This window comes from Pecten maximus, chromosome 5 (assembly GCF_902652985.1).
Source record: "Pecten maximus chromosome 5, xPecMax1.1, whole genome shotgun sequence".
Taxonomy (NCBI): Eukaryota; Metazoa; Mollusca; class Bivalvia; order Pectinida; family Pectinidae; genus Pecten; species Pecten maximus.
In genome coordinates, this window is record NC_047019.1 from 38820898 (window position 1) to 38838492 (window position 17595).

Here is a 17595-nt window from a genome sequence, read left to right on the forward strand (position 1 = left end):
GTCACTGCCGTGATCTTCTTGGCATAATCCATTTTCTTAACAACTGGATCAAGTAGACCCATACCAGAGGGCAATGCAAATCTCATTAATATTGTAGAAAATAGCTTAAAGAAAAAAAATCAGTCCCATGAGAGTGAAGAATTAAATCTATCTATCGAAGCAGATATGTATTGGTTAGCCAGGCAGGAATAAAAGAGGTGTGTGCATCACCTAGGACTAGGCTTACCGGATGGGATAAACAACGGCGCCATATGCTCAGTTAAATGGCCCCGCTGCATGAAAGGTAAACACGACAGCCCCTATGTCTAAGTGACATACAGGGATACAAGACGGTACCAGACACAAAGGAACATACAGGGATACAAGACGTCACCAGACACAAAGACACATACAGGGATACAAGACGGTACCAGACACAAAGGGACATACAGGGATACAAGACGGCGCCAGACACAAAGGGACATACAGGGATACAAGACGGTACCAGACACAAAGGGACATACAGGGATACAAGACGGCGCCAGACACAAAGGAACATACAGGGATACAAGACGGTACCAGACACAAAGGAACATACAGGGATACAAGACGGTGCCAGACACAAAGGGACATACAGGGATACAAGACGGTACCAGACACAAAGGAACATACAGGGATACAAGACGGTACCAGACACAAAGGAACATACAGGGATACAAGACGGCGCCAGACACAAAGGAACATACAGGGATACAAGACGGTACCAGACACAAACGACACACAGGGATACAAGACGGTACCAGACACAAAGAAACATACAAGGATACAAGACGGCGCCAGACACAAAGGAACGTACAGGGATACAAGACGGCGCCAGACACAAAGGGACATACAGGGATACAAGACGGCGCCAGACACAAAAGAACATACAGGAATACAAGACGGCGCCAGACACAAAGGGACATACAGGAATACAAGACGGCGCCAGACGCAAAGGGGCATACAGGGATACAATACTGTACCAGACACAAAGGAACATACAGGATACAAGACGGTACCAGACACAAAGAGACATACAGGGATACAAGACGGTACCAGACACAAAGGGACATACAGGGATACAAGACGGTACCAGACACAAAGAGACATACAGGGATACAAGACGGCGCCAGACACAAAGGGACATACAGGGATACAAGACGGTACCAGACACAAAGGGACATACAGGGATACAAGACGGCGTCAGACACAAAGGAACATACAGGGATACAAGACGGTAACAGACACAAAGAGACATACAGGGATACAAGACGGCGCCAGACACAAAGGGACATACAGGGATACAAGACGGCGCCAGACACAAAGAGACACACAGGAACACAAGACGGCGCCAGACACAAAGGGACATACAGGATACAAGACGGTACCAGACACAAAGGGACATACAGGGATACAAGACGGCGCAAGACACAAAGGAACATACAGGGATACAAGACGGTACCAGACACAAAGGGACATACAGGGACACAAGACGGCGCCAGGGACAAAGGAACATACAGGGATACAAGACGGCACCAGACACAAAGAGACATACAGGGATACAAGACGGCGCCAGGGACAAAGGAACATACAGGGATACAAGACAGCGCCAGACACAAAGGGATATACAGGGATACAAGACGGCACCAGACACAAAGGGACATACAGGGATACAAGACGGCACCGGACACAAAGGACCATACAGGGATACAAGACGGTACCAGACACAAAGCAACATACAGGGATACAAAACGGTACCAGACACAAAGAAACATACAGGGATACAAGACGGCGCCTGACACAAAGGGACATACGGGGAAATAAGACGGTACCAGACACAAAGGGACATACAGGGATACAAGACGGCGCCGGACACAAAGGGATATACAGGGATACGAGACTTTACCAGACACAAAGCAACATACAGAGATACAAGACGGCGCCAGACACAAAGGGGCATACAGGGATACAAGACGGCGCCAGACACAAAGGGACATACAAGGATACAAGACGGCGCCAGACACAAAGAAACATACAGGGATACAAGACGGCGCCAGACACAAAGGGAAATACAGGGATACAAGACGAGACAAAGGAACATACAGGGATACAAGACGGCGCCGATGACAAAAGACGTACAGGAATACACGACGACGTAAGGGACAAAAAAACATACAAAGGGAACAAGATTTCGACAGGGACAAAGTAATATACAAGGGATACACGACAGCGAGTGGGACAAAAATACAGACAGAGAAAAAAGACAAGGAAAAATGCAGAAACAGTGGATACAAGACGTCGCCAAAGACAAAGAAACATGCAGGAATAAAAGACGGAGACAGGAACAAAGAAACATACAAGGGATACAGAAAGGCAACAGGAACGATGGAACATACAAGGGATACAAGAAGGTACCTTGGCCAAAGGCCGATACAGGGGATACAAGAAGGCGCCTGGGCCAAAAGCCGATACAGGGGATACAAGAAGGCACCTGGGCCAAAGGCCGATACAGGGGATACAAGAAGGTACCTTGGCCAAAGGCCGATACAGGGGATACAAGAAGGCACCTGGGCCAAAAGCCGATACAGGGGATACAAGAAGGCGCCTGGGCCAAAGGCCGATACAGGGGATACAAGAAGGCGCCTGGGCCAAAAGCCGATACAGGGGATACAAGAAGGCACCCGGGCCATGGTCGATACAGGGAATACAAGAAGGCACCTGGGACAAAAGCCGATACAGGGGGTACAAGAAGGCACCTGGGACAAAAGCCGATACAGGGGATACAAGAAGGCGCCTGGGACAAAAGCCGATACAGGGGATACAAGAAGGTGCCTGGGACAAAAGCCGATACAGAGGATACAAGAAGGCGCCTGGGACAAAAGCCGATACAGGGGATACAAGAAGGCGCCTGGGACAAAAGCCGATACAGGGGGTACAAGAAGGCACCTGGGACAAAAGCCGATACAGGGGATACAAGAAGGCGCCTGGGACAAAAGCCGATACAGGGGATACAAGAAGGTGCCTGGGACAAAAGCCGATACAGAGGATACAAGAAGGCGCCTGGGACAAAAGCCGATACAGAGGATACAAGAAGGCGCCTGGGACAAAAGCCGATACAGAGGATACAAGAAGGCGACAGGGAAAATGTAACATACAGGAATGTTTTTACATTCAGTGTTACATTTGCCTATATATCGTTAGTAAACCAAATTGTATTCATGAGACTGTACACTACAATTTACAGTGATTCGGTCAATGTAGGAGTACCTATAGCTCCAGTGTTGTAGGTTAAAACAATGGCCGCCAGTTACTTTCGGCCTAGAGAGCTTTCGAATGTTAGCAATTATCTAAGTAAACCACCACAAAAATAAAGCAACACAAAATATGAGAGTAAAATTTAATAATAAAACAAATGAAGTCGTCACAAAATCATTATAAGCTCTATTCCTGATCTATACGAAGTTATCAAATTGTCAATGTCGTCACACTCACAGGGGCTCGTTGCCGAATTTTCAGAAATGCTAGACACGCCAACAAGTCCAGCATTAATAAAAAAAACTTGTGAAAATCGGCAGCATTGACATAGTTTCCAGTTGTGTATGCATACTGAATTTTAGTTTTGTGATTATTCACTGATGTCAAAGGCCTACCTTACTGTACTCCAAAATCGAGCCCCTGTGAAGTTGAACATCGTTTTGATAATTTTAATAATTATTCCATGTTTATAACAACAATGTAGAAAAAGTGAAATCGTTCCGCGGAAGGATTTTAACCATGTATTCATACGCACTGATCAGTGTTAATCTGTTCAAATTCATGAGCAAATGAAACAGATTACCTTTGGTAGTTTCATTGAGTCCAACTTGAGTAGAAATTGAAATATTTAGAATTTAAGAGCTGATATTCTTCTGAAAATAACGTAAATCCAGTCGATAGAATCATAAGTGTTTCTGAGGAATCGAGTCTGTCCTGTGCAATACCCGTTCAACGCCGGATCACTTCTAAATGTAAAGCGTATATCATTGCGCCAAAAAACGGCTTTCATTTTTAAACAATCAGAAAATATGCAATTGTGAACAATTTGACCATATCTACAAACGTACATGTATATGAAATATAAGATAAAGCAAAATTTTTGCAAAAACATTTTATGTGATTGCTATTAATAACGACTTGATTAACTATATTATTCCTTCTGGAATTTTGGCTGTCCGGGTTTGGAACTTGATGACGTCAGTGATAGGGAAAGCGGCAAATTTAAACGCGTCTTATGCTGCAGTAAATAAAAAAAAAGTCTTTATGAATGTAAATATAGCCATTGAACTGTTACCAAATGGTAGTATACAGTCGATATGAATACAATTTGGGTGACAGATAAATAGTTCATGTCGCCCTAGACGGTGATGGGGACAAACGCTTATACACGGAATACAAAATGGCGCCAGGGACAACTGAATCAAAGAGGATAAAAGATGGCGCCGGAATCAAAAGCCGATACAGGGGATACAATACTGCGCCATACACAAGACATATACAGAGGATACAAGACAGCGACTGGGACAAATGCCGATACTTGACGTTCACGAAAGCGCCAGGGACAAATGAACATACAGTGAAACAGGGTGGCTACACGAGAAAATGCTGATACATTGCTTTCAAGACTACGCAAGTGACCAAAGCACGTACAATATATAGCGGATAAAATATGGCGACAAGCATAAAGAAACATACAGCGGTACCAGACGGCGTTAAGGACAAAGGACGATACAGGAGATACAAGACGGCGTCAGGGACATACAAAACGGCCCCAGAGACAAATACATTTGTACCGATATCGGTGATACAAAACGGCGCTATGGACAAATGCGCAAAAAGCATTCTGAATGAAAATGTGACGTTTGTAGTTATAGGCTGCGTTATGTAACATTCAGGGTTACCCATCAATGTTAGCATAAACAGGTGTTGTCAATGTGAACTCTCTTGTATTTAATTATGATAATATTTCAGTTACCTGTCAGTAGTGTAGTTTAGTTTACTATCATACTCCTTACGTGTTGTAGCGGAATGCTGAGTAATATGTCATAATGTTTTTGTCTGGTTTCGGTAAAATACAATGGAGAAAACTCTTCAAATTGATTGTTTCCTTTTTATTAGTCCAGTTCGAAATTCAAGAAGATGCAAATCGTATAATGGAAAAGAATAGTAATACATCTGTAACAAAGTGCATGATTAATTAAATTTAGATAACTGTAACAAAGTGCATGACTAATTAAATTTAGATAACTGTCTCCACTAGGGATCGAACTCGGACCTCTGGCTTACTAGTCTCACGCTCAACCGATCGAGCTTAGGAGAAGATATCTCTAGCCGGGCAGTAAATTGCGGCTAGTATTCACCAGAGTTGCATGTCCTTCAGTCTTCAAGGGTTACAGCGATGCTTTCACAAGTAACGCTAAGTATAATTCCCGAGTCCCCACATGGGCGCCAATGTAACAGAGCGCATGATTGATTAAGGATTGGGTTTTGTTTTGTTTGTTTTTTTTATGAAAAAAAACAACATCTGACACACATCGTTGGAACAGCGGTAACCTTAACAGAACAGCCAAATCAATCGGAAAGCACTAGATGGCGCTGCCGTGGTGTCCTTGAGGACAGACAGTAATCAAAATAGTTCGGAAAGAAAACCATGCAATCAACATATTTCATGATATTTATTAAAATATTTAGACATTTTTTTTTTTATTTTTTTTTTATGAAGTGACAAGTCATCATTGATATATATATTTCTTTGGTCGTATTGTATAAAATCATAATTTACCACCGCGCAGTCATACTTTGACAAGAGAGTAACGAGTCCGCCCGCTATCCATGCGCAAGCCTCATCACCGTGTGCAATTATCGAAAATTGATAACGTTGGGGTTGATAAGATTCGTCTAATGACAATGCAACGCAAGTGTTAATATCTTAATTCAAATCACTGCTTCGGCTAGGAATCGAACCGAAGGACCTCTAAAGTATTAGTCTTTCGCTCCTTTTACACAAATGTATTTATTTCTATGAAATAAATCATATTTTGGTCAGCTCTTCATAAGCACAATATTCACATTGAATAAAGTTAGCAAGTTAACAAGAGCGATAACTCTGTACATCAAATTGCATTCAATGAAAGATCAAAACACGGGCAGTTAACTGATTAAAAAGTAACAAACAGGCTGATAATACTGAAGGTAAAGAAATCATGATGATATCAATAAAAATAGAATAATAATGAAAACATAACGGTTTCCAAAAATCATAAGCAGCTATTAACAAACACATCAGTAATGTTGGATAATAGTGCTAGTAATATATTGATATGCAATATAAGAATTGTTGAACAACTTTCTCAGAATGCCACGCTCGAGATAATAAAAGCAAAATGAATTAAGCTATATCAGAGACGTATATATAGGTCTCTACAAAGGTTACACAATGAGTGGATGTTGTATATGTTATTCTTTAACACTCGAGGAGCTTGTTTTCCAAAGTTACAAATACACCACCTTTTGCGAGCGCTTTTCTTGACTTTGGAAAAATAGCTAACATGAGTGAAAGAAATACCATTTAAATCAACCACGAGATTGTGTGACCTGTTTCTACCACAATAGAAAAGCTATTCTGGGTATGAATTGACCTGTTTGGTGTCAACGTTCGTTCTTTTCACAATATCAGGTGGAGTGACCTAAAGTGAAACTCTGTACATAAGTTGTATAACATGTGCTCAATCCCTTTGTATATTTAGGTTACAAGTAAAAATATGTTTAAACAAATAAAAGTGAAATGCTGTTAATAAATATACAAAACTGACAGTTTCAGAAAATTAATGATAGGAGATATCACAACTCATTACAAATCATAACAAAAAATAAGCAAGTTTGCTCTATTCAAAGCAATACATTGATAGAGATCTATATATCTTTAAAAGAAATGACAAAAACGTGTGTGTTATCATTCCCGGGACCTCGTGACGTTGCCTTCTAGTGTTAGCCAATCAAAACGCATTGAACCACGTGATTAAGAAATAGTCGCGGTCAAAGGTCACCGTGTCAACCAATCAAAACGCATTTAGAGTTTATTCAACGTGCAGTATAACCTGTTTGTTATTCAATTGTGGTAATGATTATTTCACTGCAATACACAGCTTAGACTATGAAATAAAACCTTTGCTCGTCTGGACAATAGAAAGGCGAAAGCTCTTCAAATCGATGTTTCTTTTTATTTGTCCAGCCCGAAAGTGACTAATTTTTTCTGTATGTTAAATATCGCTGCTCCAAGGTGAGATTTAAATACGAGATTGGTCAATATCGTGTTTATCCTTACTTTCGTTTATAAAAAGTGTTTATCTAAAATAAGACTTTTATTCGATGCATAATCTAAATATAGAGTATGACAGAAAACATAATGTTCAGAGGGCTAACAGATTGTGCGCTTGTTGTAATTTAGAAGAAACTTCAGACGAGTATCATTTTACCATAGGTTTTAGCAAGCTATTGTCACCGCTTTTGAGAGATGAGCACACAACGTTCAATTTACGCTTCTTTCAGATTTACCTAATCTTAGAGTTGAAAGTCGGAAGAGTCTTATCACTAATAAAATCTCAATACAATGACCCAGGTAAAACGCTTCAAAATGTTGCAGTGTCCGTCTGATATTCATTTCTTACCTTGAAACAACTTCACAAAATCAAAAGGCTCTAAATTAGCTACATTTGACCGATGCGTTCCTGTAATGGAACTCAACTAAATTTGCTGGAACAAGTAAACACCAACCATATTCCATTTGACATCTATGTAAACACATTCAAACGGCTTTTGACTAACTAAATTACATACAATGGACATGTGAGGTCGGTCAGGTCCAAATATGTTATCTATCAAAGTACAGTAATGAACCAATGGGGGAACTGAATATTCACTTGCTCAAAAATAAGGGAAATCCTGCTTGTGATTCAACTACCAAAATTGCACGAGAGCTTTAGCGCTACAGTACTTTCAGTACTTTGATTTATTACAATGTCCATTTTAATTTGATCTTCGTCAACAATACATTAAGAATCATTATTACAGAAAGCCAAGTGTTTTCAAATTAGTAAAAATTTTAAGTGTAAACAATGTAAAAGAGCTAAATAAAACTGGTAAATCTATTATTTTAGCTCTAAGAAAAAGGACAGAAAAATTAAATGGTTGAATAGTCCTTTTTAATGAGCTTATTAATATCATGTTGATAATGTTGTAATTATATAGTTGTACTGTTGAATATTTATTTATAATCGTATATTATTCTCACTTATGGACCGATATGTCCACGGAATAAACTGACAGACAGACTTGAATTTGTTTAGATGTATAAACGGGACATCCATAGGGACTGTAGCAGACATACGGTGTACGGTTCAGACCCGTGTCCACAAATGTGATCCCTATGTAAAACTTATTGCTCTCAGCTGACATTACAAAAGGAGTATTTACCTGTCAGGACTTGATAGTACAAACTTTCAGACTTTATTTCAATTCTCTTCACAAAATTAGATGTACAGCGAAAAACATATTTACAACAATGTACAAACAAAGCAAATCTGATGCATATGGAAGACAGATCCAGAGATTTGTTGAAATATAACTTTGATAAATCTACATAAATTTTTTAACTGTTTGACATTTTTTGTGTTCATTATTTCTGAAAATTCAATAATATTTGGTCATTCGTATACATACTTATCTAGATATAGTTTTCTTTCTGTATTCAAATAATGACATTTCAATAAATAGTGGAATTCATCTCCGATTTTATGTGCATTGCAATAATGAGAAATTCTATTTTGATATTCAATATTTTGCCATCTTCTGTTTCTACTATAAATTTATACACAATAACCATCGCTCATTGTCATTTAATAATTATAAATCATTTTCAAAATCACAATTATTTTTATATATTCTATAAATCATATTTAGAGGAATTAAAAACTTCACTGCTAAATTCTTCTAAAACCTTATCATGTAATATTTGTTTTACAGATAGTTTTACCCATTGTGTGTTACATATCCCCCCCCCCCCCCCCCCCCCCCCCCCAAAAAAAATTCCATACATTCGTCAAGGATTCATTTAAAAAAACAGTTTGTATAAATCTCAAGTAAGGAATTGTTTTGTTTTCAACAACAAAAAGATGATATAACATACTATATATGACATATTTCAATTTACTTCTTTTCGATTATAACATTCGTGACCAATAATCTATCATTCTTGATTTTACTTCTACTGAAAGGGGCCATATACCAAGTTTACCATAAATCATACAATTAGGTGTAATTTTTTTTTCAAACCCAGCAGTAATTTACAAAATTTCAAATGGAAACATTCAATAGTCTTAATATTTTTCGCTTTTTTGATATTATAATTTTTAGCATCATTAAAAGAGCACGTGTACTTTTCTACCAATTCTATGTTTTCGCCATCTAAATTGAAAACATTTCTATTTACAAATGTACCTTTGCAAAAAAAATACACATTGTTTTACCAATATCTACTTTTACCTTCCATATTTCACAATAATCCCTAAAATTCGGTTGATTTTGTAAATCATCCAAAGCAAACGCAAGTCAGAGCGCAGAAGATGACATAAAGACAGTAGATAAGTAGAAATCACTTAGAAAGGAAAGGTGCAAAACTAAGACACAAAGGAGCATTTATAGAATTTCAGCTTGATAGAAAATTCACAGCGTCAGTATGATCTTCTGAGATCTTTTACTAAAACGTTTAACGAATAATAATTACAACATCAGAGGACTATCTTAGGAATATCTTATTTATTTTAAATTTTCTCAATAACTTATTTACAACCTTTCTTCGATTTTAATAGTAAAAATGAAAAAATACACATGTAGTTAATTTTCATCACGTGTATAAACATTCAATAATTTGAAAAAAAAAGTCTGAAAGTATTTCAATTTTACAGCTGAGGAAAGTTTGAACACAGAGGAATTTGAATTCAAATTCTAAAAGTTAAATTAAATTCCAGGTTTCCCTATGAAAAACTCTCAGTTACTCTTACGAAAAAAATGTGTTAAGTAATACCGGATAAAGACAAGTACAAATGTACCATTATATACCGGATTACAGTTGTACGGCTATACTCGTACCATGATATACCGGATTACAGTTGTACGGTTATACTCGTACCATGATATACCGGATTACAGTTGTACTGTTATACTCGTACCATGATATACCGGATTACAGTTGTACGGTTATACTCGTACCGTGATTTACCGGATTACAGTTGTACGGTTATACTCGTACCGTGATATACCGGATTACAGTTGTACGGTTATACTTGTACCGTGATATACCGGATTACAGTTGTACGGTTATACTCGTACCGTGATATACCGGATTACAGTTGTACGGTTATACTCGTACCGTGATATACCGGATTACAGTTGTACGGTTATACTCGTACCGTGATATACCGGATTACAGTTGTACGGTTATACTCGTACCGCGATATACCGGATTACAGTTGTACGGTTATACTCGTACCGTGATATACCGGATTACAGTTGTACGGTTATACTCGTACCGTGATATACCGGATTACAGTTGTACGTTATACTCGTACCATGATATGCCGGATTACAGTTGTACGGTTATACTCGTACCGTGATATACCGGATTACAGTTGTACGGTTATACTCGTACCGTGATATACCGGATTACAGTTGTACGGTTATACTCGTACCATGATATACCGGATTACAGTTGTACGGTTATACTCGTACCGTGATATACCGGATTACAGTTGTACGGTTATACTCGTACCGTGATATACCGGATTAGAGTTGTACGGTTATACTTATACGTGATATACCGGATTACAGTTGTACGGTTATACTCGTACCGTGATATACCGGATTACAGTTGTACGGTTATACTCGTACCGTGATATACCGGATTACAGTTGTACGGTTATACTCGTACCACGATATACCGGATTACAGTTGTACGGGTATACTCGTACCGTGATATACCGGATTACAGTTGTACGGTTATACTCGTACCGTGATATACCGGATTACTGTTGTACGGTTATACTTATACGTGATATACCGGATTACAGTTGTACGGTTATACTCGTACCATGATATACCGGATTACAGTTGTACGGTTATACTCGTACCGTGATATACCGGATTACAGTTGTACGGTTATACTCGTACCGTGATATACCGGATTACAGTTGTACGGTTATACTCGTACCGTGATATACCAGATTACAGTTGTACGGTTATACTTGTACCGTGATATACCGGATTACAGTTGTACGGTTATACTCGTACCATGATATACCGGATTACAGTTGTACGGTTAAACTTGTACCGTGATATACCGGATTACAGTTGTACGGTTATACTCGTACCATGATATACCGGATTACAGCTGTACGGTTATACTCGTACCATGATACCGGATTACAGTTGTACGGTTATACTCGTACCATGTTATACCGGATTACAGTTGTACGGTTATACTCGTACCACGATATACCGGATTACAGTTGTACGGTTATACTCGTACCATGGTACCGGATTACAGTTGTACGGTTATACTCGTACCGTGATATACCGGATTACAGTTGTACGGTTATACTCGTACCATGGTACCGGATTACAGTTGTACGGTTATACTCGTACCATGGTACCGGATTACAGTTGTACGGTTATACTCGTACCATGGTACCGGATTACAGTTGTACGGTTATACTCGTACCGTGATATACCGGATTACAGTTGTACGGTTATACTCGTACCATGGTACCGGATTACAGTTGTACGGTTATACTCGTACCATGGTACCGGATTACAGTTGTACGGTTATACTCGTACCGTGATATACCAGATTACAGTTGTACGGTTATACTCGTACCATGATATACCGGATTACAGTTGTACGGTTATACTCGTACCATGATATACCGGATTACAGTTGTACGGTTATACTCGTACCATGATATACCGGATTACAGTTGTACGGTTATACTCGTACCGTGATATACCGGATTACAGTTGTACGGTTATACTCGTACCATGTTATACCGGATTACAGTTGTACGGTTATACTCGTACCATGTTATACCGGATTACAGTTGTACGGTTATACTCGTACCGTGATATACCGGATTACAGTTGTACGGTTATACTCGTACCATGTTATACCGGATTACAGTTGTACGGTTATACTCGTACCATGATATACCGGATTACAGTTGTACGGTTATACTCGTACCATGTTATACCGGATTACAGTTGTACGGTTATACTCGTACCATGTTATACCGGATTACAGTTGTACGGTTATACTCGTACCGTGATATACCGGATTACAGTTGTACGGTTATACTCGTACCGTGATATACCAGATTACAGTTGTACGGTTATACTCGTACCGTGATATACCGGATTACAGTTGTACGGTTATACTCGTACCGTGATATACCGGATTACAGTTGTACGGTTATACTCGTACCGTGATATACCGGATTACAGTTGTACGGTTATACTCGTACCATGATATACCGGATTACAGTTGTACGGTTATACTCGTACCATGATATACCGGATTACAGTTGTACGGTTATACTCGTACCGTGATATACCGGATTACAGTTGTACGGTTATACTCGTACCATGATATACCGGATTACAGTTGTACGGCTATACTCGTACCGTGATATACCGGATTACAGTTTTACGGTTATACTCGTACCGTGATATACCAGATTACAGTTGTACGGTTATACTCGTACCACGATATACCGGATTACAGTTGTACGGTTATACTAGTACCATGATATACCGGATTACAGTTGTACGGTTATACTCGTACCGTGATATACCGGATTACAGTTGTACGGTTATACTCGTACCGTGATATACCGGATTACAGTTGTACGTTATACTCGTACCATGATATACCGGATTACAGTTGTACGGTTATACTCGTACCGTGATATACCGGATTACAGTTGTACGGTTATACTCGTACCGTGATATACCGGATTACAGTTGTACGGTTATACTCGTACCGTGATATACCGGATTACAGTTGTACGGCTATACTCGTACCATGTTATACCGGATTACAGTTGTACGGTTATACTCGTACCGTGATATACCGGATTACAGTTGTACGGTTATACTCGTACCGTGATATACCGGATTACAGTTGTACGGTTATACTAGTACCATGATATACCGGATTACAGTTGTACGGTTATACTCGTACCGTGATATACCAGATTACAGTTGTACGGTTATACTCGTACCACGATATACCGGATTACAGTTGTACGGTTATACTCGTACCACGATATACCGGATTAAAGCTGTTCATGTTCAGTATGTATCAAATTATGATGCCGGGCTTAAGATATTAATACTTTTGGGGAAATAATACCTATAATGTATGGTATCATCCGTATCAGACCCATACGTATTAGGTTGTTTATAAAAACAGTTTTCTGTCATCATAATTACCCTGTCAGGAGCTTGATAAACTGTTAATGTTCAAACATGTGTAAGGTACTGAAACAAAGAGAAGTGCGAGTACAGTGCGGTCATCTCTTTTATGGCACGTGGTTGTTTTGTTGGGTTTTTTTAGTTGTTGTTTTTTTTTATTTATTAATGTTTTCTTTTTATTATTTTTTTTTTAAATTCCTTCATATACATAAACAATATTGACATGACTATTATCATCATCTACGAATGAAGATAAAGGCTTGGTATTGCTTTAGATCATATGTTAACCAAACACAACAGAAGCAGTATGTACATGGTAGGTTTGCCGCCTACCGGAGTAGTAGGTGTTTTCCATTATCGATACAGCATTGTTCACTTTATAATTGTGTAACGTTACTACACAAACAAACACGACCATTCCGTTCCATGACTTTGACTTTATAACCCGGTCCTATCCTCAATACCCTATAGATCCATACGTGATACCGGCTAACATTCACCGGAAGTTGCGTGGGTATTTTACAATATATATCCATGATGCATCAATCGATTGAATGTAATTAACACCAAGTTCGAACGGCAATAAAGACGATAGATTGAAATTTTATTGTCGTTACAAAAACTGTATCATACATGAAAAGATCAAACACTTTGAATAAGTGATATTTTGTTGAGAATTAATTTCCAATTCCTCTAGTTAGTCACTATTCGATCGTTTCCATTATTATAATATTCTGTCGATTACGATTGTTGTTGAAAAGAATTATTACTAATTAACAAATTAAAATGATCACGAAAGAAACGGTGGAGCGCAACGAAAAGTTGTATTTGAAGTAGTCGGTAGTTTCTTTGTTTATATATTGTCAATGAAAGTAATGCCCAGACCAATAAGGGAAGTATTTAAATATACAGACAGAAAAAGGAACGAATCAGTCCAAACTCCAATGAGAATAGTCCACCGATAAATTTGTTGTCGTGATGTCTTGATTTTATATCTGTATTTATTTCGAATACCTGGTCGAGAAAAAAGTATAGCGATCTGCGATTATATCGATCATGGCATATATTATGGCATATATCATGTCACATGTCATATATCATGCCACATGTCATAAAATTATAGCATGTCACATGTCATATATCATGTCATATATCATATCATAAGTCCTGTCATAAGTCATGTCACATGTCATATATCATGTCACATGTCAAATATCATGTCACATGTCATATATCATGTCACATGTCATATATCATGTCACATGTCATATATCATGTCACATGTCATGCAATTATAGCATGTCACATGTCATATATTATGTCATAAGTCATGTCATATATCATGTCACATGTCATATATCATGTCATATATCATGTCATAAGTTATGTCATAAGTCATGTCACATGTCATATATCATGTCACATGTCATATATCATGCCACATGTCATATATCATGCCACATGTCATATATCATGTCACATGTCATATATCATGTCATATATCAAGTCATAAGTTATGTCATAAGTCATGTCACATGTCAAATATCATGTCACATGTCATATATCATGTCATATATCATGTCACATGTCATATATCATGTCACATGTCATAAAATTATATCATGTCACATGTCATAAGTCATGTCATATATCATGTCATATATCATATCATATCATGTCATATATCGTGTCACATGCCTCATATCACATACCTGTCCTTCATTTTGTTGTCATATCAAGGAGTTCTCTAACAGGCGATTGTTCAACTGAAAAAAAAAAGATATTTTAATTTATTTAGGTCTGGTGTAATCCGAGTATGAATGTTACATACGTACATTTTTATTATAGGGCCAGTAAAAATCCAAGGAAGTGTTAACGCGGTTACCATAGCGACAAACCTAATAATTACGTTTTTTACTTCGTATTTGCAAAGTTAACGATAACATCAATTGTTCGGCTGAAAGGTGGGAATACTTGTCACTTATTTATAAAGTGATGCATTGTGAGATAATTGTCAACTGTTATTCAGTTTTTTTTCACATATTACATTGTATAAGAATTACATAGTACAGCACAGAAAAGCATCTGTCACACACACACACACACACACACACGCATACCCTTAGACATCAAAACAAAACAACAAAATTTCTTCCGAAACTGTGTTGTTGGTGTCGAAATTATGACTGATTTCCTACAAATGCAAAAAGTTGTGGAAGGTAGCGAATGTAGATAATTGCCGTCATAATCATTTAAAACCACGCTATTTTAATAGAATATCTTACACTTCCTCGGTCTCTGTGGAGCCAGGAAAATGGAGCTGAAAGGTGTCACGAAAGAAAAGCACTGCTGACGGCAAAAAGCAGACTTATCCACCTATATATCTCCCGAAATGTGATTATTACATAATGTGTGTTATTATCTTTATGAGTAATTTTGTAACATTCGACTATTGGTGTAACTTTTTATTTGCGCCGTTGATAACCAATCAAGATTGAGGTAAGAGGAAATAGTCCCCTGTAAAGACTTATACATATATTTCGTAGAGGCTGGCTGCATTAAATGGATCTATTTTAGTATTTACAACTATTTACAAATGAGAGATTAACAGTGGAAAATTATATATACATGTAGAATGTACTAGTAGATAAACGTTTGTAGTACAAGGTCTTCGTGGAGTATGTTTTGATTGTTTTGATTTATGTCCATTGACGATCACAAATGTTGTGTTTTGTGTTGATAAACCGGAGCTAGGTTCCCTAATGTTAATCCACTACTGTATTTACGTCCGTACTGGAATACTATGGCTGTCATACAGGCCTGACTGTAGTTGTACACTATCACATCTGTGAAATGGAATCATTTTTACACACGTGTAGCAGATATGGAACAAATTACATATTCCCGGGGACATAAAGCATGTTGGTGTAAATTAATGATGATGTGTATGGGGCGATATTAAATGTTAAGTGGTTTCACTTCACGCCAATGTAACAATGTTACCCCACAATGACAATACGAAAATAGTATTATATGAATCTCGACACATCAGGTTCTACATCTCGTCATTTGTTTTCGGGACCCTGTCGACATAATGCCAACTCAGGTGTACGGTTGTGGTCTTCCAATGCGGTTTACTAAATTGCCCCATCACAATATAAACCTATTGCGGTTAACCAAATCCCCAGACCGCCATCATGTCAGGAAATGTCTCTTACGTACATAGACACAGTCGCGAGGAGACGGTTGTATTTCCGGGACGCGTCCGGAGCTTGGCTAATGTATTGTGTTGGCGATAGACCACAGGAGGCCTGTGTCTGATCAGGAAATTCGCTCCCGCCATTACTCCAACCACTCCTGTTTCTGTTGTGTCAGCCATCCATCATACATTTCAGACATGTCTACAACAGGTAGCTTACTTAAAACAACCGATATTTAATAAATTTATTTCAATATTCATCAATTCTAATTATATATCATGTACAGAATGTATATGTATCCTGAAGGGTTCTGACTATCCACGATTCTCTCCTCTATCAAGCGGTTATTCGTTTGAATTCATCTTTGAACAAAACCATGACACATTGGCGTCGTTGTCAGTTGATGTATATAGATTTAGAATCCACGCTGACCATCTGCGCAATAATAACACAAGTGTAAAAGTAGCAAATAATAGCCTCAAAACGGTCAGTTTTTACCTCCAAAACCCATAGCGGAACGTTCAGTGATAGCGTAGTTATTTTACTATAGTGCCTTCGTTTATAGGGGAAACTAGGGACAACCGTAAGATCCTTGGAAATGCATTAAAATGTCCAAGGAGAAAAGACCGAGTGCCCCTAAACCAAAAATAAAAATATTCTGCTATATCGACGACACATCCAATGCAAATACAATCAAAATCATTCTACGTCATCAAAGTCAGTGTAGGGACACTGCGAATAAAATGAAAGCTAATGAGTATATTACAAAAACATATCAACATTTATTTCGTAAAACATACACTATATCGATGAAATTATG

At 38.1% G+C, this 17595-nt stretch overlaps 1 protein-coding gene across 1 annotated transcript in view; it reads left to right on the forward strand.

The window, feature by feature from the left end:
- Positions 1 to 2291: 2291 nt before the first annotated feature.
- Positions 2292 to 17595, forward strand: part of LOC117328454 — a 66982-nt gene continuing 51678 nt past the window's right edge. The window contains exon 1 of the mRNA XM_033885986.1: positions 2292 to 3164. Coding sequence (XP_033741877.1) covers positions 2292 to 3164 — 873 coding nt within the window. The remainder of the gene's footprint in view (positions 3165 to 17595) is intronic.